The 24,762-nt window shown below is 34.0% G+C and overlaps 1 protein-coding gene across 1 annotated transcript; it reads right to left on the reverse strand.

Annotated features, from left to right (window-relative positions):
• Positions 1-1,603: 1,603 nt before the first annotated feature.
• vir-1 (virus-induced RNA 1) lies at positions 1,604-22,709 on the reverse strand. Its single transcript, XM_088277115.1, has 6 exons — positions 22,540-22,709; positions 13,228-13,395; positions 10,404-10,522; positions 9,210-9,372; positions 6,695-6,813; positions 1,604-2,161 (listed from the first exon to the last, which is right to left on the reverse strand). The coding sequence occupies exons 1-6, from the start codon at positions 22,598-22,600 to the stop codon at positions 1,832-1,834; spliced, it is 960 nt and encodes a 319-aa protein (XP_088133241.1). The 5' UTR covers positions 22,601-22,709; the 3' UTR covers positions 1,604-1,831.
• Positions 22,710-24,762: the final 2,053 nt, after the last annotated feature.

Genomic DNA, 24,762 nt, shown 5'->3' on the forward strand with positions numbered 1-24,762 from the left:
ATTTTTGGAGTGTCCGATTGATATCGGACAGCACATTGTCCCTAATTATAAATTGTGACGGCCTGGTAATTGCAGTAATAGGTAAATAAACTCAATTCGTATTTGAGGCTTTTGATGTGTAATTGTCGTAAAAATTAAAAATTATCAGTACATGTGTATGTTAAATTTGGTAATATCAATTAATTTGAAACACTTGCCCCTGAATGCTCAATGTAATAGTTTTTAAAGTCACAATTAAGATTTCATATATTTATAATTAATTGGTTAGTAACTATGTATGTATTATAAATTGTAAACAATTTTAGATAAAATGATTTTTTTTAAGAGCTTCTGATTTTTATTAACCCGATTTTCCTTTTGTTATGTTTTCATAAAAGTTGCAAAAAGTTGGCAGAAGTGATATCTATTATAATAATAATAACTCTTTATTCCAGCTTGACTAAGTGGTGGGTGCAATACTTAGTCAGCCATATATGTATTACAACATTTTTTTTATTATGTAAAAGGCTTTTTTGAGTTATTTTTTAAAAATTGAACACTTGTTGAGTTTTATTTCATTACACATGACTAGTTTCGAACACTACAGTTGTCTTCATCGACTCAATAGTTGGTATCATACTTTTTTTTTAATAATCAACATGTCATTCCACAAAGTTAATGCCAAATCAATAAATAATATTTTTGAGAGTTGTTTTTTTTTCTCGTAGCGGGATTATCGTTTTTTCCAAAATTTCAAGAAACACATGACTTTGACAAATGTAAGAATATATCTGTGGTGACACAGAAGAGTTCATCCGTTTCACCACAGATATATGCTTCAATCTTGAATCGTAGTAAAATGTTTTATTTTGAACTCTCTACCTGCATTTGACATAGTCTGACACCTTCGAATAATACCCATTGTGTGTTTGGCACACAGTCTGTGACACCTTTGATAATGCCCATGTGCACTTGGCACAAAATTTGTGACTAATTTTTTTGTCAAGTGTTGACATTGTGATGATTTATGGGTCAAAAAATAGCTAATTTTTCACAGCACTGACATCTGTAGGAATAATCCCGAAAAAAAAAGTTATTTTGTACAGTTACATGATAAAACTGGACTATCTGAGCGATCTTGGCATCCACTAATTACATGGAATAAATCTGCATCTCCTCGCGCCACGCATTCGGAACAATTTGAAAGAGATCCATAGAGTAAAAAACAATGACATAAAACAATAGTTTGGTGTTGCCACTGTAAAAATTAGATGCAAAGTAAAAAAAGCCCATTAATTAAAAAACTATAATTATTTTTTTCCAATGATTTTTTTCATACAAAACTTATAATAATTTTATAAAATGTAGTTTATTAGAAAATCCAAATTTTTTTCATTTAAAATCAAATAAGGCGGAAATAAAATAAAGAAACTGATAAAAAATATATTTTTGCTATATTGAATTTAAAATTCTTCATTTCCAAATAAATGGGCTTTAACTGTAGTACCAGTGTTTTCCAATTATCATTTTTTTGACAGACTATTGGTCTGTTTCAGGAATGTACTAGTTTTTTTCGCTTCATATTTTTTAACAACAAAGACATATTTTAATGAAGAAAAGTAAAAACAGGAGTATAGAAAAAAACTTTTATTTTTTACAATATACAGTAAAAAAAAACATTTTTTTACAAATAATAATTTACTAACATAAACTTCGAGCTTTAAAAATAATGATATGGTCATGGTGTTGAGGAATAAGTCTTAACTAATAAACTAACAATAAATAATAACTTTGGCAATAGGAAAGAGTTGGGAGAAGAAAATAAATAAGTATAGCTAGATCAGCGTGAAGTCTATCTTCTCACCATGTAGAAGGAGGGATCCATGACGTATGAATAAGGGTATGGCCTTTGAACGCGAGGACCTTTGAAGGCATTGATTATCTCGGCGTCGGGGTTGACTGGTGCCCCGGCATCCGCCATCATCTGGTTGATATAAATGTCATTACTCAGATCGATCGGCGTGATGTCGACACTGTTGGTCTCAATTTCGTTGACGTGTTGCGTGTCGTCAATGCCATTTTCTTCAGCCGACTGAGACACATCCTGGGCGTTGTAGTTCTGGAGTTCATCGGCCAACTCTTCTCCGAACGTTTCGATATCATATTCCAACCGGTTATCGTTCTGCAAAAGGTGCATCGTGATAAAGTGACAGAGTGCAAAGGGTGCGGGTGAAAAACGACACACAGTTTATTAAGACATTTGGTTATTACATGAGAAACTCTAGACTATGTTAGACATTGATTGCGATACAAGAGTGAAAAAGTGACTTTACATTTAAACTAAATAAATACCACAAGACTAAGTAATACATAATGAGAAAAAATATACTACAGTTGCTGTAACAGATTTTTTTATCGATCTGCGACTGTCAAGTATGATGACATTTCTGTATACTTTCTTTTGTAAATTTCAAAACCCTAGATGAATTCATGAAATGAATTCATTTTAAAGTTTAACATAATAATAGCAAAGTGTTGACAAAAAAATCATAAGAAAATAACCACCCATCACCAACACAACAGACAGTCATAAAAACTGTTTCTATAATATGGGAACTACAATAAATCTTTTTATAAGAGATTTATTACATGAATCAATTATTGGTTGAGGTATTACCATAAATTTTTATCCAACATTCCATAGGACACTGTATCAAAGAGCAATTTTCAGATCTTTATCAACAAATGAAGGTAATGATAAGAAAATTGGTACTATTTTTGTCCCAAGTCTGTAAATGGGATGTATAAAATTTAAACTATCCATATTTTATTTGTAAGAAGTACAAACATTTTGTGATGTCATGAAGTGTGACATCACAAGTTGTTTTAACTGCAAGAGTCAAAACTGCAAAATTTGCGATCTCTATTACTGTGGCAGAGTTCAGGTACCCTGCTGACAAATTTCAATATTGTAAATATTGACATTAACAATATTTCAACGATGCATATGCAGATGCAATACATTACCAACATACTAAAATGGTTTATTTCGATAATGAAATTTTGTAAATAAAAATTTAAAATTTATATTTTATAGTTGTTTTTTGGATCCGATTTCTTCGGAAGTGAGAAGTACTCCAGTCAGTCCAGGAAAATGTTGAGATAATGGAATAAAATCAAGTTGGTACAATAAGGAATTGAACCTTAGATTTCAAGCTTTCTAATCAAACTAAATAGTATAATAACACATAGGAGAACTTATTTACAATATATTACAAGAGTACACCGAACTCCCTTTATACACAATTTCGAAACAACAGTTGGAAAAATAAGAAAATTCATTTAAATCAATGCGTAACACTAATTTGAAATTTCCTATATCCTTTGCGTGTGTACTTACTACTTAGCAATGGACACAGAGAGATATCTGGAAGCGGGCTAGGTGAATAATTTAAATCAACTTTTGATACTTTTAAAATATTTTAAAATTTAAATTAAGATACATAATACAACATTTTGAGTGTGTCCAAATACTTGTTCACAAAATCTGGATTATCTCCAATTACAGGAGTTATTTTCATATTATTTTTTGACATCTCATCAAAGATGAAGAAGAATATGAAACCACTTAAACCAGCCGATGACGGTCGTCAGCCCCGTAAATGCCCAGACTTCCATATTCTTCTTCATCTTTGATGAGATGTAAAAAAATAATATGAAGATACATAATAATGTATTTCATTTTTTGATATCTTGAATTTATTTTTATGCAAATAAAACCTATCCACCATATTTTATTGCCTACCGTCTAAATGGGAGTTCAGAGTGCACTCAAAAGGTTACCGTAGAACAGGGCTACTTGAACTTTGATGTGTTACTTGAGCCCAGTACAAAAAAATAAATAAATCTGTATTTGGTCTACAATAATGAACATATAAGTGTCACCCGTCAAGGAAATAATGAATCATGTCAATACGTTCATTATTGTAGACCAAATACAGATCTAAATATTATTTTTGTACTGGGCTCAAGTAACACATCAAAGTTCTAAGGTACCAAAACATTCAAATTAGTTTATTGCAGTTTTAACTAAGTCAATTAAACGATGAGTTTATTCACTTTGAAATGAAGTAGATAAAGTATCAACTTGTCACTTAATTAAATTATTTAAATTGCCAGTTTGATGAAATTAAGCAAAGTATTAATAAAATTACAAAGCACACTGTTAAGCAATTAGAAAATGTCCTCAACCGTATGGGCGTTAAAGTACGAAAGACAATGTTATTTTTATATTTACCAAAACTGAGAGAAGAGTCGGGTTGTGGTCCCGCGGTTAGTGTTGCGGACTTTTAAGTCAGAGTTTCTTGGTTTGAACCCACTCTACCACAATTTGATACCTATATCTAATAATGAGCCGCTTAGGCTCACAGAAATAGTATGAAATTGAAATATTTGTGTAAATAATATTTATCTTTAAAACAGAAATATTTATCTTTTAAAAAAGTATATATAGAAGAATATAATATCTTCCCCATTAAAAACAATTCAGCTGTAAAGCGAAGAATTCTCAAGTTTTCTAGAAAAGGAACATTATTGAAAATATTTTAAGAAAACTGTAAGAAATATGAGATTTGAAAACCTACTATAAAAATAAGTATGTACATATATTTAAAAATCAAAGTACCAAAATATTTCATTCTTCTAACCCTATAGATGGTGCATAGGGCACTGAAGCACACTGATGCAGTGTCATCTTGGTCGTTGATCACATAGAGACAATATGATCAGTCCTGCGCTTCTTCAGGTACCAGTCAAGAGTAGTGTTAAATAAATATAAGAGTGAAAAAATTCTGATTTACAAATTGACCCCCCTTACTAGGAATCGAACCCCGGGACCTACAGCTCAGTAGCCAAATGCCCTAATCACTACACCACCGAGTTGGACAAAAATATACACAAATACTGGATGTATCTCTCAAAGGATTACAATAGATGTTTCAATGAAGACGAAGAAGTTTTTTGGAAGAGAATAAGGGCATTTACAGGACATGTAATTGGCTGGTTTAAGCGATCATTTTACACACTGTGTAACAGTCAACATTCTGCACATGATTAAACATCTATATCTATGTATAGTTATATATTTATAACTCCTATATTATATTCAATGTAATAGCCAAAACCATGAAATGGTTGGTTGTTCCATTCAATTTAAACAAGTTTAAAATAATAAGGTAGATAATATGGATGTTTTGTCATAAGTAAAATGGCAAATATGACACAGTGCATTAATAAAGATCATGTAAATGCTTAGATAAGGATCGTAAAAAGTTTTAGGGATATCTATAATATTAAAAGTTGACAAGGAAAAAATAAACAGGAGAAAGTAATAGGAATACACCGTGTTTCAGACCCTATTCAATATTTGTAAATGATTTCTTTAAATAGACTAAAATAATATTTCCCAAAAGCGCATATTAACCGCCCTACACATACGAACGTACGTGATACGCGCGGTTTTTCTTCACCATTCCGCGCTAACCCGTATGACCTACGCGCACGAGATAAGATATCTGTTCCAAAAATATTTGATGCGTACCGGATACACTGACAAATTTTTATCAGGTTTCATACCTGACAATATTTTGTGACAACAAACATCATGATTTTTTTTGCCTGTTTATAAAAAATATTCCTGAAAATAACCCGAGAGTAATAAATAGTAATAGTAATAAACCCTTACCGCACCCCAATGGTGCATAGGGGACTGCTTCATATGAACACAGTGTTATCTTGATCGTTTACACACGAAGGAAAGGTGATCAGCCCTCCGCTTCAGGTACCAGTCCAGGGTAATATTCAATAAATATTACAGTGAAAAAATCACTAATATTTATTTGACCCCCCTGGGAATCGAACCCGGGACCTCCAGAACGGTAGCCGAGCGTGCTGACCATTACACTACAGAGGCGGACCCGAGAGTAGGGTGGTTAAAATGATATTTTTTATAGATGAAATAGGATCATTTTAAAAGGCGCTTTTAGGAAAACAGTTAAAGGTTTTGTTTCTTCATCTTCAGAAATTATTGTTTGAAATTGATCAGTATGGGTCTGAAATGCGGTGTTAAAAAGGTAGGCATTAAAATGGAGAATATTTTGAAAGCATCATTATTAATTGTGAGAAAATGCAAAGGATATTAAGTATTCTACTGACCGGCATGCCATGCAAGGAATGTGTAAAGGATTTTCCAAATAAAAGACTTATTTTGTTCAAAAACAATTTTAATAAAAAAAAATTAATACTCAATATATCATAAACATGCATTAAAAATATATTACGGTTTTAATATATTTACAAAAATACATAATATTACTGTCCAAAGATATAAAATACAATTGTTTTCAACGTATTACATTGTATGGGTCAGAAACATGCAGTTTTAAGGGAGGATAGAACTCATTATAATCTATAATATATTATGAAAATTGACAATAATAATAATATATTACAATTATAACTAATTCCGAACTAGCCAGCTTAGCTAAAAAGATTACTCAACTTGAATCAAGTCCTATGCCAAAAGTACACCATGCTTACTACAATCGAAAATTATGATTAAATAAAGCAAATTAATATATATTATACCATAATAAAAGGGCTTATACGGAGTGTAAGTAGTAATATTATTAGGTAAATCTTAATCTGTCTTTTCTACCTCTGGTTTCCCGCGAGGAATCTCATTGGCACTTTCTTCTACCAGTTCCGGAGACCCGTTCTCGGTGGACACTTGTTTGGGCGTTGTCTCTTCGGTTTCCTTAGGGCCGCTGATGTCTTCTGAAATATCAAAAGAGACACAATGTATTATCACCTTCTTTTTATTTTTCTTATATTAGATCTTGTGTGCGATCCAACATGCAGAACGCACACTGTAGTCACAAAAAACGCGCTAAGAGTGTCAGAAATGAAGACTCTAAGAAGCATATCTGGCAAGAGTCTATGAGACAGAATAAGGAACACCGGGATGAGGGAAATATGCGAGATCGAACATGTCATTACGTGGGGAAGGCAACGAAGGAGACAATGGTATGCGCATGCGAGGAGAATGGAACCATCCAAACCCCCCCCACATTGCACTGTATGGCCAACCCTAAGGTAGACTCGACGAAAGAGATGGATTGATAGCGGGGAATCGACATCACAGGAGGCTACTCACTCTTAAAAACTGGCCAAAAAAGGCCTACATCAAGCAGAAGAGGAATAAGAAGATATTAGATATGAAGATCTGTTTTTTTTTCAAGCGATTCCTACTGTGATGTTGACGCCTAGTTATCATTCTATTTCTTTGATAGTCCTGGAAGACTGGGAGGTATTTTGTATTACCATTTTAGTAAATAAATGTTTCTCCAATCAATATGAATCAGCAAGTGAAAATAATATCTTATGTAATATAGAAGTGAAAATATATTATTATTATTAAACCTATTAGTAATGATAAAGTTAAATTATTAATACAATAAAATAAGAATTCAAGTGAGAAAAATAATATTTAGTATTCGAGATTATAAGTTCAAAGATCACGGATAAATAATATTTAAAATAAATGCGCGGATATTTTTTTATTAAACGTCGCATAAGTATTATTCGAAATCTCAGAAAGTAATAAAAAAAAACCATAAAAGATAAACAGAATAATAAAAAGTAAAGCCGTTATCTGAATTTTCTCGCCAGACTTTTAAAAATAAATAAAGCATGCACGGCAAATGCGCAATTACGTGAACAGATAATATTTCAGAATATTGAAAACAAATAGCAACATCTAAGAAGTTTCTTGGTATTTTTCATTTTTGAATTACATCATTTGGATTTATAATATTAAAAGTCAAATAAGAAAACTGCTATACAGACAAAAAACTTAGACATATTCTTAGTTAGTTGGAAGATCTCACTTCAAAATTTTTAAATTTATTTATTTATTTGGCAGTCACCCAGTGAAAGGATGTTTCTGCCAGTGTCAAGTATTATTTTCATTTACAAACAAAATTATACAAAATATCATAGTTTTAACTGCGTTAAGCAAAATAAGTTCCTTTTAGAAATAATGGCCGCAATTCTAGAATTAGGTTCAGAAAGAAGGGTGGAGAGTTGGATTCCTGCCCGTGTTAAGCTATTTAGAAAGTTCTCCTCTGTTGTGAGCGGACACTGAAAGAACGTATGGTTTGCATCCCCTATATCTTGTCCACATTCGCAATCTGGTGATGTAACACACTATATCTTATAGAGATGCACAGGCAGTGAGCAGTGGCCAGACCTTAGGCGACATAACATCGAGATGGAAGATCTAGACAAAGATAAGTTCCAGTACCATGGTTTGAATGAGATTTCAGCTTGAATGCTAGCGTAATATGCTCCTAGATGCTGTGTGGACTCTTCCATAAGTACTGTTTATATGGTACATGACATTTTAAAAAGTATCATATAATAATAAAAAATCTTCTCTTTTTTTTAAATAACATAATTTTATCAACAATTTGAGTATGGATATAATAGCAAAATAAAAAAAAAGATAATAGAAAAAAAAACATATAAGACTCACCCCTACCTAGACTCCATACCAAGGAATATTTTTTTATTTTTCATTTACTTTGTTTATTTTAAATTATAATTATAATTTAATTTGTTTATAAAAGAAAAAAAACACAAGTATCTACTTTATTAGAGAGGTAGAAACATTATATTTGAAATGTATTGTATATTTATCAACTATTTTGTATTATTTAAATATGTCTTTTATAAGAAAAAAAATAAATAAATAAATATATATATATATATATATATATATATATATATATATATATATATATATATATATATATATATATATATATATATATATATATATATATATATATATTTAATAAATAATAATAATAAAACCCTTATCCGCACCCCAATGGTGCATAGGGCACTGTGTCATATTAACGTAGTGTTATCTTAATCGTTTACACATGAAGGAAAGGTGATCAGCCCTCCGCTTCAGGTACCAGTCCATGGTAATATTGAATAAATATTACAGTGAAAAAATCACTTATATTTATTTTACCCCCCTTGGGAATCGAACCCGGGACCTCCAGAACGGTAGCCGAGCGTGCTGACCATTACACTACGGAGGCGGACAAATATATATATATATATATAAATAAAAAAAAATAAAGGTAGTGTTGTGGACTTACCTTCGGACTTGTCTTGTGTGCTCTCCTTTTCCTCGGTACTCTCAGAGCCTTCCTGGGAAGACGGTCTCACGTCCACGACACGGATCTTGAAGAAGGATCCGCCATTTTCATCTCCATCACCGTACACGGTCTCGTTGACTGTCACCTTGTGTCCATTGATCACCTGGAAATAAATAATAAAAAATTAGGTCCATCAATTTTAATGTTAGGAAGCTAGTAGTGTATTTCGGGACAGACGAGTGTGGAGTTTATTCTTTTTGCCTACCCCTGCAGGGAACGGCATGATGGTAGTATAGGGTGTTTTTTTTTTAGAGGTTTGGTTTTTGAACTGCCAACATTGTTTATACAGACTGTCTAACAACTCTATTGATACATTTTGCTATTTCACCATCTGACTGAATGACCATTATGCGCGTCGTAGGTTCAGTGAATGGGCCGAAAACAATATTCAGCTTTATTCCCTATTTCAACGTAAAATTTTGGTCACCGATGATGCACATTTTCGGTTAAATGGCTATGTCAATAAGCAGGATTGCCGAATTTCGAGTGAAGAAAACCCAGAAGCCTTTGTCGAGACGCCCTTTTTTCCTTGGGGGTCAAGGGATCTTGCATCCCTTATGTCACCGCGACCATGTCAGGTCTATTGTGACTTCGAGACGCCCTTACATCCGTACAATGTTTGGTGTGCTTTATGGGCAGGTGAAATCATTGGACCATTTTTTTGATGGGATGATTTTTCAAGATGATGCCGGTCAAATGTTACGGTAAGATAGCAAGGATGGGGAAGGTAAATGTGAAACATACATCACAAACACCTAGACCAATTGAAAATAAATCTTTCCTGAAATTATTTTGCACTTGGCAGGAATTGAACAAGCGACGCCAGTTTCGCAGTCGAGCGTCTACCCAAGTACGCCACGGCGCCTGTATGTATCTTGCTGATAACCCTTTAATTATTTCAAGTTAAGACTGGTCATCACCAGTCTGATGATGCTGGTTAAGACGAAACCCGTTTGCCGGTCAAATAAAATTCATGGGGAAAAAACTACATACTTAATTGTTATTTTATTCTAAATCTGTTATGTATCTAATATAGATCATGGAGCCTTTGGCAGGTAATTTAAAAGTCAGAAGGTGCCACACCAGGATGGGTACAGTTCCCGATACCTCTTCCTCCAGAGTTTGTCTACGTACCTTAGTGGTAGAGGTGGTGTTTCCTTTTCCATCAGAGAGATCGGTCCAATCATTATTGTTATCCGCTGGTAACCTATGCAGAACTTGAGTCATCTGGTCGTGAAGTCTTCTCATCATTTCTGAAAATAAAAAAAATTGAATGAACTATAGTGATATGTAAAATAAAACATCAATGTAACATATAATTTTAGGGTAGATTATAAACTCTCGACTACTCATGTATATATCCCCCCCCCACAATGGACTAATCAAATTAAGGCAACAGAAGGCACCTCGGTGGTTGGAGCGGTACATGCAACGCAGTCAAGGGATAACTGGAGAAGAGTCATTGCTTCCACAAGGGACACAACTCCCAATAATGAGAAATAAGACGGAGGTTCACGTATAAGTCGATACATAATATTGCTCCAGAGTATCTAAAACAGCTGCATATTCCAGACAAATTGATTGATATACGTCTCACGCTTTGATCGGCTACAACAACTGCTATGGGTATAGTGATCTTACCAGCTCACAACCAGCGCACTAAATTTGGCAAGCGGGCTTTTGCTGTTGCGGGACTAAAGGCATGGAATGCTTTTCCAATAGTAAAGTTAGAAAAAGTGAGTGAGATGATCTTTAGAAAAAAACTAAAAATGCATTTGTTTATTAAACTATTTCCGCTATCTCCGTTTCCTCAATTCAATCACAGTGAAGTGCCCTTGAAGTAGTATTATATGAAGATGGCGCTTTGTAAATACATAATCCAAAATCATTTATTTTTATTGTAATTTTCCCACTGTACGAATTAGCTTGACGCATCATTTAAAGTATAAATTTCAATGGCGTCAAGCAAAAATATTTTTTGTGACATGAGGTGCACTTTGGACTGTTTTGAACAAAACGATTCAACAGACTGATAATTAAAAGAAAAAACTACGCATAAACCAAGCGTCGCTGAAGTAACACATAACTAAAATCTATTGCATTATTCCTGATTCACAATCATTTTTTCCTTCTAAGCCTTACCCGCACCCAATGGTGCATACGTCACTGTATCTTTAAGCTCTGAAATAATGCTTGAGCATTATATCAGAGTTTACTCTGAAGTTTTTTCTTAATATTTTATTTACCAAAGAATTTTTGAAAGACTTACCATAAAAACTAAGCAAATTTGAACTTATAGCAAAAAATACGAGAAATTAACAAATACATTCATAATTTCTGTACCAATCGTTCGATTATTATGATTTTTATTATATTAACTACCAAAAGACAACTAGTTGGCTTACACCGATTAGTCAGTTTTTCTACCCTACGTACGGGAAAAAATTCTCACAATTATGTATACCACTATATCAATTTCAAATTTGAACTATTTTAAAAGGATATTTACTAGGACCAAAAATTAAAAAAAATAATATGCACTATTATTTGTCCAAATTTGACATGTTGAAGATAATATTTTAATAAATAAAAATGTATCTGGAATGAATCAAATTAGGACATTTTTTGCTTGTAATTAGAACTGCATAATATATTTTTGGTTTACGGGAAAAACTAAAAGGTTAAGAAAAGTGAGGTGCTCTCTGATCCGTTATTTCATTAATGAAATATGGCGACCCTTAGGGCATTTGTGCACTACACGGAATTTTACCGTCCGGCACTTCTGTTAGCATGATAAATCAATGATTGGCTTATGCTTTTGTCCATCTTTCTTCGGATCGGTGCGTGAATATGTTGCGTGTAAATTCAATCACGCTAAACTATCGTAGTCGCTTTTATTTTTCAAAACCAGACTGTTCCGGGTAGTGGACAAGCGCCCTTAGAGTATGAATTGATGGAAATTTATGAATAAGATAAATATTTCATTTAATTCAAAGACATTTTCTCCAATCAAGTTCCACACAACCAATTTTTAATCTTGAAATAATGAAATCGTCAACAAATGGAAAGAGAGCAATGCATAAAATCAACCATTTCTAGAACCTACAAATTTTTTATGTTATGAGTATCTCACACATGATAGTCGTACGGAGAAAGTGACCAACTAACAAAACATAAAATGTTCAGGAGGGCCATTTAAGTCACATTTGCTTGGTGAGAAAATAAACATCAATGCAGTTAGTCATTTTTAACAAGTCAATAGATTAATACTTCCAAGTTTTAAATCCTATGGGATTTTTTTCAGGGCAATATTAAGCTAGTAAGATATCACATAGTCAATGATCTCGTTTTTGTAAAACATGCACTCATGTCACTTTCTCCTGTATGACAACGACATATTTTTTGTTGTCACGCTTTTGTTATTTGAGTTTTATTTTACAATGATATGTAGTTGTAAACAAAAAATGACTATTTTTTGACATCTCATCAAAGATGAAGAAGAATATGGAAGTCTGGGCATTTACGGGGCTGACGACCGTCATAGGCTGGTGAAAGTGATCACTTTACACACGTGTAACATTCATCAATTGTACCCATTATTGACAACCACACTAATTAAATTCTTGGAAGTTCTATATATATGAACCAATTTAGAAACCTTGTTCTTGAATCACTAGAACTTCACTAGAGACATCTGTTGGTGAGATGTAAAGAAACGGTCGTCATCCCCGTATATGCCCAGACTTCCATATTCTTCTTCATCTTTGATGAGAGTCAAAAAATAATATGAAAATAACTCCTGTAATTGGAGATAATCCAGATTTTGTGAACAAGTATTTGGACACACTCAAAATGTTGTAAAATATGACTAAGTGACTAAAGACTAAAGACATGGAATTTTACCGTCCGGCAGTAAAATAACGGGTAGTGCACAAGCCCCCCGAAGGTGTTAACTTACCGTCCATGCCGGACAGGAATCCGGCAAACGGGTTTGCGAAGGGGTTGAAGAAGACGCCCCCGGGGTAGCCAGTGTCCACGACTCCATCTTGCAGGCCAAACACAGCCTGGGGCCCGTCCAGTGGGACGATCATCACCTCTGTGTCGGGATGGGAGGGTCTTTGCTCCACTAGAATTTGAAAAAAAAAAAAATTAATAAAAAAATTACTTGGTAAATATCACTATTTCTTAAAATCCTAATTAAAGTTAACAAGAATTGAACAATATTATGTATTCGCGGAATTATATCATCGATCAGCCTCTGAACCTTAAAAGGTTATCAAATTGAGATGAAGTAATTTTATCAAATTTATTTACTTTATTAAACCCTTGTTCACATATCTGTGTTTCTCCACATAGGAGTTTTTTTTTACATTTTAACATTCCAACACAAGAAGAATATGGAAGTCCGGGTATTTACACCTATGTATGTATGACCTGTTATAGGCTGGTAAGTGACCGCTTTACACACGTGTGTAAATGTATGTTGTGATGTCAAAATGTTTTTTTGATTCACCCGTGATCACTTCACCATCTTATGACAGGTCACAAGCTCTGTTAATACCCAGACTTCCATATTCTTCTTCATCTATGTTGAGATGTCAAAGTATATTTTGTTTACGATTAACCGCTTAATTATTATTGTTGTGATAGCGCTAATTCTAATCTTAAAAATCTATATGTTTTTCATAATAAATCGATATTTTCTTAATATTTTTCGTGTCCAAAAATGGACCTGAGAACATGTATTAGAGCCAGACTGACATATGACCAAAATTCGGAGTCAATTCGTCTATTGGTTCCAGAAAAATAACGTTTTTTTTCTTCATATCTTGACTACAGCGCCATCTACCTGGTCCAAAATTACAGAAACCCGCTTACAGCCAGGAACCCAAAATCTGGAGTCGATCGGGTATGAAGTATCTGAGATTAGCGGTATCAACATATGCCGAAACGTATTTATTTATATGACAAACACGTACGGCATGTTTTAAAGTATGTACCTACAGTAAATTAATGTCAAGGTAAATTTGGTTTACGATTCAAAATTCGACGGGGATTCGTAAACGGAAATCGCGCACCGTCGAGTCATCATAGCCGCTGACTTGTCACGAGCACAGCTCGCGCGTATCTAACGATATGTACAGCCGAACCTGGATATAAGAGACACCTATCACTTTCCTCATCATTCATCGTTCACCTTGTGTAACATCACTTAAAAACACTACTTCACGACCGCCGGCTTGGGAATAATCACTCCATCTTCTACTTCGCGTGCCTTGCTTGTTAGGTTAGCGATCACTATGACAAAGGGGACAACTCCACTCCTTTCATCCCGGTCCAGTCGCGAATGTTCCGAAGCCACGATGTTCGCTTTCTGCCAGCTCTTCACATTCCTTCCCATCATTATTATTTGCAGAATGTAATACTTTTCTCCACGAAATACGTGACCCAGATATGAAATTTTCCGAACCTTGATATTGTCCGCCTCCGTAGTGCAATGGTCAGCACGCTCGGCTACCGTTCTGGAGGTCCCGGGTTCGATTCCCAGGGGGGGTCAAATAAATATAAGTGATTTTTTCACTCTAATATTTATTCAATATTACCCTGGACTGGTACCTGAAGCGGAGGGCTGATCACCTTTTCTTTGTGTGTTAACGATCAAGATAACACTGTGTTTATATAATGCAGTGCCCTATGCATCATTGGGGTGCGGATAAGGATTTGAATTGAATTGATTTTGGACAAGAGTTTTCTCTTTTTAAGAGTACTTCTTCATTTGTATCCCTATCCACACAGGGAATACGAATGAAGCGAAAAAATATTTCTTTTTATATTTAAATCAATGAAAGATTATCATTAAAAAAGTGCTCGTTCTAGTAGAATATGATTAAATTTCTCTTCATAAATATTCCTCGCCTTAGTAGAAATCGGCCAGTCGGCAGAGCAGTCGGTGGTCGGCCAGTCGACCTACCAGCAGTCGATTTGCGCATTGCCCTCAAAGAAATTCAAATTGACCCTCGGTGTGTCGCACGCCCCACGATGGGAAACACTGGTTTAAACATATTAATATATTTTCGAATACATGAGGCTTTTTAATTTTACCACACATCAGATAAGCGCCAAAATAAAGTTCATTGTTATTGTATAAGAAGCTAACCACGCATTGTACATCCGACTGAGGATTCCGACATGACCAAAAACATCGTATGCAAAAAAATATTTATAATGGCGACGCAAAAAGTATTGCGTAAATTAGGCAGGTCTCATTGTTTTACAGTTATGTCGACCCAAACGAGACGGGGTTAGTACAGGACACGGTACAACGTACAAGTCATTGTGTCAAATTGCTGGTAGTTCAAACACGGATATTACGCCGAACTCGGGTGTAGAATCCTTCTTCTTCTTTTATCGTTTTTAAAGAGAAATATTTGTGTTTTATTATTTACACTTCTTTGCCCGCCTCCGTAGTGTAATGGTCAGCACGCTCGGCTACAGTTCTGGACGTCCCGGGTTCGATTCCCAGGGGGGTCAAATAAATATCAGTGATTTTTTCACTGTAGTATTTATTCAATATTACCCTGTACTGGTACCTGAAGCGGAGGGCTGATCACCTTTCCTTCATGTGTAAACGATCGTGATAACACCGCGTTTATATGAAGTAGTGCCCTATGCACCTTTGGGGTGCGGATAAGGGTTTATTAAAAAAAATATTATTTACACAAATATATCAATTTCATACTATTGCTGTGAGCCTAAGTGGCTCATTATTAGAAATAGGTATCAAATTAAGTGGGTTCGAACCAAGAGTCCGCGACACTAACCACGGGACCACAACCCGACTTTTAATCCTTATCAGTGTTACCTTGGTCGTCAAAGTGATCAATCCTGCGCTTCGGGTACCAATACGGGATGATATAAGATAAATATCAGCTGTGTTGTTATAGAAAATTTAACTAAGGCGGTATTATGGACATGTTGAGAGGATAACACTGTTTTAATGCTGTGCAGTGCCCTACGTACCATTGGGTTTGTATTATGATAAGAATAATATTTATATGTGCGCCAATAACTACGGGAGCCGTTATCAGCGGTATTATTGATTATGACGTACATATTTAAATTGGTTATACCCCCCGACTGAAAACTCGTAACTTGTTAAATTAACAATTGCAAGATTTTTTTCAAAAATTCTAGCATATTGTGATATATTTTCATACCTTCCTTCTTTATCCTTTCTTACCAAACTGTAGACATAGACGATTAACAGATCACTCCTACCAAAAAAACTGATACACCTACCAAAGCATTTTTACATTTTTTTTTCAATTCAATCAGACAAAACGGATGAGATTTATAAGAGATAAGAGATGAAAAGTTTTTAAATGTCCACATTTTGTGTCGTTTAGTTCAAAGTTTTGTAAATGTTTTTTGAAAAAAAGTTGTCATAATATGACACATGTCGCTCACTCCTTTCAAGAACGTGATAACAAAAATCATCAATTTTCAGTTGTTCAGAAAGTCTACTATATTCCAGCGAAAGAAGCAAATTTTTAACTTATTATTTACCTGCTACAGGGCAGAAAGTGTTGTTTTTGCATTTTTAAGAAAATGTATTGTTATTTTTTTAAATATACTAAATATTTTTTAAATGGAGAAAAAACCTTTAGGTTTTACCTTAAAAGATCTGTTGCACAGTTAAAAGTTTAATAAGTGGCTTGATATTTATTTTTAATAAATTGTATTATATTTTTAAATTTAAAAAACGTTCTCCTGAAAAATCACGTTTTTTTATTTATGACGTTCTTGAAAGGAGTGAGCGATGTGTGTGTTACTTAACTGGTACGCAGGTACATAAGGTTTCGTTTATCAATACTTAAGCATCAAAAACGCTAGATTACAGAGGCTTCATTTTGCGAACAACCTGACAGATTTATGTATTGTTCTTTACGGCACAGAATTTACGTTGACCTTATTTTTTTTAATTATTATATACATAGTATACATACATAAGTTCGGACAGTGAAGTATTTAACTTTCGAGATATTTGCGATGCTGACGTTGGGGTTGTCAGTTGACAAAAGTTCAATGCACACATCTACCTCAACTTTCTAAAACTTTCTTTGGGAATTTAAATACACACTTGTATGTATAATATATGGTGTATGTGTAAATGGTGCTTGTATCGGCAACAAAAATAATCGCTAATCGCATCTCGACTGCTAGCCGGCATTGAATGTATTTTTTTCCTCGAATTGTCAATCATATGTTACGAGCATTGTAAACGAATACGACACATTTAAGCAGAGGTAGAGTAAAACCTCGATATAACGCACTAATCGGGGGGAGGGGGGGGGGGCGTTAAAGCCGAAAGTCCGTTGTATAAAAATAGGATCAATATAAATCAAAAACTTTGTTTTGCAATTGTAAAACATTGTATTAAGATATAAATGAACAATACAAAACACAAACAAAATTCTTATCATTGTCTTCGGACACTCGTCGTAAAGTGCTTTGAAAAGGGAATCAAGTTTTGTTTGCACATTTGAAGTTTGCTGTTTTTTATTCAACTCTAAAATTATGAAGATGCGTATAATAAAGTTACACACATAGACCTATGACGTGATTATCATCATGGTCACTAAAAATTATTTTTATGCGGCGAAACTTGGATTTACATCTGACCGGATTTTTCAAGTTGTATAAATAGAGGTCCGTTATATGGAGGTTTTACTGTACTTGTTACATTATTGTGAAAAGTATCGAAGGATGTAGGTGGAATTCGAAATATGCAAACTTAAACTTCCGAGAAAATTAATCAGAAGTCAAATATCTAATGCATTACGTATGCATAATAGTAAAAATGTGAACGTCATAATTGCAATACATTAATTAGCCTCGTAACCCACTAGGAACTAATTATTTATTTTTATTTTACCATACACATAATCACTAATTATAATCCGTGTCGGGTTGTGGTCCCGTGGTTAGTGTCACGGACTCTCAAGTCAGAGTTTCTCGGTTCGAACCCACTCTACCACAATTTCATACATATTTCTAATAATGAGCCGCTTAAGCTCACAGAAATAGTATGAAATTTAATTATTTGTGTGAATAATAAAAACACAAATATTTCTCTTTTTTATATTAAAAAATAAATGAAAATAATAAAAATAATGTGCCCTCACTGAGTTTTCCCGTATTACCAAGCGACTTATTAATCACAAAATAAAGGTTTTGGACGATGAATTGGTCGAGGGAATTGAAAAGGCATTTTGATAAAAATAAAATTTTTTGTATTTGTATTTATCATGTTGTAAAATGCAAAAGAATTTAAAATGAAGAAAGAAAAAAAAACTCAAACACCTGTCCTATCTGGGTCATGTGCTAAGAGGAGAGAAGTACGAGCTATTGCACCTAATCATAAAAGGCAAAATAGAGGGTCGACGAGGTGTGGGCAGAAGGCAGATCTCCTGGCTCCGGAATATACGAGATTAGACGGGAATCAGGGCCGTCGAGGGGCTGTTTAGAGATGCCCAAGACAAGGACAATTACTCTCGAGTGATAGTCGACGTCGGGAGGACGTGCCGTGGCATGGACAGAAGAAGAAAACAACTTTTGACATCTCGTCATAGATGAAGAAGAATATGGAAGCCTAGGTATTTGCTAAACTGGAAAGTCAATGAAAGAAAATTCAAATCGGGCTCCAAAAAATTACTAGTTTCATTAATCAAAATATGTACTTATTTTGTAAATTTGGTCAAATGAAAAAAAGTCGCTGAAAGAAATTTCAAATCAGGCCACAAGAAATGACGATTTTCATGAATCGAAATACTTGACTGTCAATTTGATCAACTGGAAAATGTCACTGAAAGAAACTTCAAGTCAGGCCGCAAGAAATGGCGAATTGTATGAATCAAAAAACTTATTTTGTCAATTTTCTCAACTATATAGTCATTGAATCTTCAAATCAGAAATGTTTTTGGTGACAACTTGCAGAGGGACCCTAAATACCGCGACAAGACAAATAAACAGAGGCAACAAGTACGTGATAATTTTTTCCATCGACGACCTATTTCTGAAACGACGTTGCCATCGTTATGTCTCTGTAGCCTGCTTCGCTTTCGTGGTGGTAAACCCCAGGAGAAAGTGGGCAACGCCGGGCGGCGAGCTGCAACCCGTTTCTCTGTTTGCTTTTATCATTCGCACATCAGTCGGCTAGAATTATCACTTTTGAATTATTTTTTGACATCTCATCAAAGATGTTCAAATTCGAAACATGGTGCTTGAATTCACAAGAATTTCACTAAAGACATGTATGGTGAGATAAAAGAAACTTTTTTATTGAGCAGAAACTCTTTAGTTTTAATTCTTTCATCTCCGAATCCTGGATTATGATCACGTACATGAGAAACGCTAGAAAATTTCCTTTTCAAATGAGATGAATAATCATTCAACCAAAATCGTCTCATTCAAGGTCCAATTCGATCACTACGCACGCGGCTGTGTGGGAGGGGAGATTAATGCCGTCGTTAATCATCTGACTGATTTCAGAATACAAAGTTATAAATGGATGCGAGACACGTATGTCTGTAATTCTGCAAATATGTTATGAATGTACTAGAGCATGCGATAAATACACATTTATCTCAGGTATACAACACTCACTGCAAACAACAAACATTACACATCATGTATAGGTGTTTTTTTTAGAGATTTGGCAATGGCAGTTTTCAGAATTCCGGTCTAAAAAGACAATTCTTTAAAAATATTATTTTACTTCTTGATATAATTTTCTGTTCATGTAAGCCAGCATAGATATTTGTTCTCCCCTCAGGAGCCATCTTACCATATTAGCACTGATGTACTGGGAATTTTATCGTAGCTGCACGAATATGAAAAATAAACACAGTACGAGATAACTCGTAGGAAAAACGCAATCTACGATTTATCTCGTAGTTTGCAGTCAACGTGTTAAACTGGCAACCTTGTCTCAACAGACTGTCAATTTGACAGTTGACAGTTGATTTGTAGTCAGTACGTTTAGACATTTCACCATGAATAGACTGGATGACCATTATGCGTGTCGTAGGTTCGCTGAATGGGCCGAAAATAATATTGAGCTTGGTTCTCTTTTTCAACGCAAAATTTTGTTCACCGATGAGATAAATTTTTGGTTAAATGGCAATGTCAATAAGCAGAATTGCCGAAGTCGGAGTGGAGAAAACCCAGAAGAAGCCTGTGTCGAGACGCCCTTACATGTATTAAAAGTCACTGTTTGGTGTGCTTTATGGGCAGGTGGAATCGTTGGCCCATATATTTTTGAAAGACGATGCCGGCCAGAATGTTACGGTCAATGGAGAGTGTTACACACCATGATTACTGACTTCTTTGTTCCGCAGTTGGATGGAATTGATGTGACAGATCTGTGGTTTCAACAAGATGGCGCAACATGCCACACGGCGGGTCCCACCATCAATTTATTGCGGGAAATTTGAATTAGTATACTTTAAAAAAAACATCCTGTACATACTTGTATGTATGTATCGAAGAAGCGTTCACTCACGCGATCTTTTTTTCTGCGAAGTGATCGGATGAAAAACGTTATAAAGAAGTGTACCTACCCACGCAAATAAGAATAGGAAAAAATATTTATATGGGTAATCAACCTTGATTGGCGTTATTAATACGTAATTTAATGATATATTGAAACCTGTAATTTCTTAGAATCAAAACAATACGTAGATACCTAGTTACTCAATTACCAGCGTATGTAAAACGTAAATCATCCATATCTACTGCAAACCTGCTTGATTTAAATATTATTTCTTTAAATTATTTATTGTGAAAATTTTTCATTAATTTATAGTATGTATCTCCTTTATCTGTCTTCAAATTAATGAAACCAATCACTCTTAATGCTAAAAAAATAACTTACGAAACAATTTGAAATTAACAGTCATGTAATTTATTGAATTTCTTTAGTAAGTCTCTGTAGCGCACAGTAGTTAGCACGTTTGGCTTAAATTAAATATATATATTTTTACTAAACTATTTATTTATTATCACCTTGGACTGGTTCGTAAGGTGCCATATTGATCGTCTTCTAAATGTGTAAAAAAAACAATCAAAATCGACATAATACCATGCAGTTCCCTATGCACTATTTGGTGTAAACAAGAGCAAACAGTAGAAATGAGTAAAAATATATATTTGTCATTGTTTGGACGTTTTGTATAGTGATTGTCCTGACGAAGAGACCGGTATGCCTCGAAACCGGTAGACAAAAATCTCGGCGAGTGGTTACATAATAACATTTTTGTAAAAAATTAAAAATGACCACATGTAAATGGTTTTTAATATGTTTTTAAAATATTGATAGTAAAAAATTATACAAAAGTATTTAAGGGGATATTTGAATCAGAATGGGAACTAAAAAATTGCATCTATTATATATTTGATAAACATAAAGGCATTTTTTTTATATTTGCTTTACTCGGTTGAAAATATATATTTTTTAAAATAAATATTATTTTTACCGTTTTTTTTTCATCCACCATTTTAAATGGTAACAGTCCAAAGATACATTATTGAAAATTGAAAATTTCGTGTAACATTTCTGGCTAAAATGTGGCAACAGAGCCTATTTTTGGTGCTGTGAGACCATTTTAGCATCACGGCGACAATAATGTCAGATAAAATACTATTTATTAAATTCTGATACGTAGTTTTATTAACACAAACCTGGCAGTGATTTAAACAGATTTTTAAAAAATCCGTTAATTTTTTATTAAATGTCCGAAATTGCGTCTTATTCGATAAAGCAAGAAAGTGATGTACCTACATAGTATTTTTCTTGATTGAGCGGAGTTCGGAGCAACACATAAACATGCTTTAAAAGTGCATGATGTCACCTTCTAGAAATTACTGGTACTTGTAAACAAATCGTCGCAAAAAATCAGTAGAAAGCGGCGACGGTGGGTCCCGTTTGATGTTTAGTTTAGGTAACAGGTGAATTTAAAACTAATACAATAATATTTACAGTATCAACATTTATCATCAAGGCGGCAAACGCGAGAAATATGAAAATTGAAAATCTAACGACATCGCGGTTGAACGAAAACGGTTGGAATGTTTAGAATCTCATATAGTTCACCTAAATGAAATCAGAGAGCTCTCATCCGAGTACAAAACCGAAATAATCGAAGTATTAATGTCAAATGTGCGACAATATTATTGTATTGAAAGGATGTAGGTTGATTTTTTAACTAACCTGGCACGCAACTCGCCGCAGCGACGAAAGCCAACACGAAAATCAGTTGAACGCTCTTCATTTTCACTTCACAATGACTATATTAATCAACACAAAAACAAAACAGATAACTAAGGATTACACTGTAAGATTCGCAGACCTCCGGCAGGCACTAACGCACGAATATTTCTGACAGGTTGCGCGTCCCCTCCTCCGCTATATACCCGCGTCAAGTCAATACTCGGCGCCATTTTGCGCACCAATAGGAACCGGCCAACGCCGGCTGACGTTTTGTTTACTCATCGCAGATTTTCAAATATGGAATGTGTTCGCCAGGATTTGAAAATAGAACCGGCTAAATGAAATTTGTATGTAAAATGTATCAGGTAGGTTCGTGGTTTTGTGATAAGTACTTACTTTAAATGTAGGTATTTATCTATTTTTAAAATATTTTTTCACACAATTATGTGTTCATATTTACATATTTCACTTATTTTCATGTCACACCTTATTTTTTTCGCGCACTAATTACTTACTGTTAAAAACAATGTGCTTCAAATAACGTTTAAAACGACATACAGCAACACCACACCAATTTACAATAGAAAAAATCATAATATTACACGAGGACATAATGAAATACACGCGGGGCAGATAAACTCAACTAAGTTTAGGGTAAGGTCCTTACGTGTTATAATAAGTTACATATTCTCTTTTTTCATTTACATACCTTATGTTTTTTATATGCCTATTTACTGTACCTTTTATTGCTTTATATTTTACGTTTTGGCCTGTGTTTCTCACTTTCTTATCAGTTTTTCAGGCTTGTTAACCTTAATTAATCCTTAATGTCCCAAAATGAGTAATGGAAATTACTCATCGGGAATATTATATATGTGACTTATGTTTGAAATATGTTCAAATAAATAAAATAATTGTTAAATAAACCGGAACAAAATGATAGTTGCTCATATCGCAGGCAGTATTTTCATGACATTAAATGGTTTCCTATTCAATATTATAGGTGTCTCAAATTGAAATGAAGATCTACCTTTTTATTTGAAAAATTAATGCAATATGGATGTTCAATAATGGGCAGAAGGCCGAACGTTACACAAGTGTAAGGTCAGGTCGTAAGAAGCCCTGGAATATGCTCAGACTTCCATCTTCTTTCAGAATTGCTGAATGTTACACGTGTGTAAAGTGATCACTTAAACCTGTCATATGACGGTCGTCAGCCCCGTAAATGCCCAGACATCCATATTCTTCTTCATTTTTGATGAGATGTCAAAAAAAATAGGTAAATACCACTATTTTTTTAAATCTATTGTGAAACGTGCTTCGTTGCATTCCGCATTTTTATATTTTTTTGCAAACATTCGTTTTCGCCGTCTGATAGTGGTTTATCATCAATCACACGACACACGTAATGACGTAGTAGGTACTGCGTGGGTGTATCGCATCATTTTGGCATCACAGGATGGTGACGTGACCCGTGATGCGGGACTCGGGATGTCAGTCAGGCCGATATTCGGAAAGAAGTCATTCCCATAAATAGACTCCACTAAACCAAATGATCGGCACCATCAAATGACCGATGACTTGACTTTTATTATTTGTAACAGTAGGTAGCCATTTAGGTATACCACGGTAAATACAAAACAAATGACAAATAGGCTATGGATATGATTGATGGATTTAAATATATTATGATATGCCTAATATGGATATGTTATTATGACGAATTCATAAAATCTGACTAATAAATGTAATATTTTAATTATTTTTAATTTAGAAATTTGACAGATCAGTACCAGAAAGTTATACACATATTCAAGTTTGTATTACAAAACATTTATTTATTTATTTATTTCAAAACATATTACATACATAAATCATGTATACATATAATATTCCCGATGAGTAATTTATATTTCTCATTTTGGGACATGGGATTAAGGTTAACAAGACTGGAACACAAATAATAAAGTAACAAAAAAGATTTTTTTTAAATAACCAAAACTAATACTAATACATGGCAAAATATGAAAACAATAAACAGGTATAATAAATAGGCACAAGAAGCATATTTAAAAGAAATAAATGAGAAAACATAACATGAACATATCGGCTGTCCAAATTCAAAACACAGTAAGGGACATTTTTTTTGTAGTAGGTTTTTTTGCATTTATGGACTAAGTAGACTCTACTTAGTCCAAAAATGCAAAAAAAACTACTACAAAA

This window comes from Brachycentrus maculatus, unplaced genomic scaffold, assembly GCF_059751285.1.
Source record: "Brachycentrus maculatus isolate JH-2025_06_01 unplaced genomic scaffold, ASM5975128v1 h1tg000039l, whole genome shotgun sequence".
NCBI classification, from domain to species: domain Eukaryota; kingdom Metazoa; phylum Arthropoda; class Insecta; order Trichoptera; family Brachycentridae; genus Brachycentrus; species Brachycentrus maculatus.

What these genes read in the sequence shown, in the direction of transcription:
- vir-1 (XM_088277115.1), bottom strand. Translation starts at nt 22,600, where the DNA reads ATGAAGAGCGTTCAACTGATTTTCGTGTTGGCTTTCGTCGCTGCGGCG. An exon ending in ACACCACCTCTACCACTAAG is followed by an intron (nt 9,373 to 10,403) that starts GTACGTAGACAA and finishes ATTTATTTCCAG; the next exon opens with GTGATCAATGGACACAAGGT. An exon ending in TTCCTCGCGGGAAACCAGAG is followed by an intron (nt 2,162 to 6,694) that starts GTAGAAAAGACA and finishes CACCTTTTGCAG; the next exon opens with AACGATAACCGGTTGGAATA.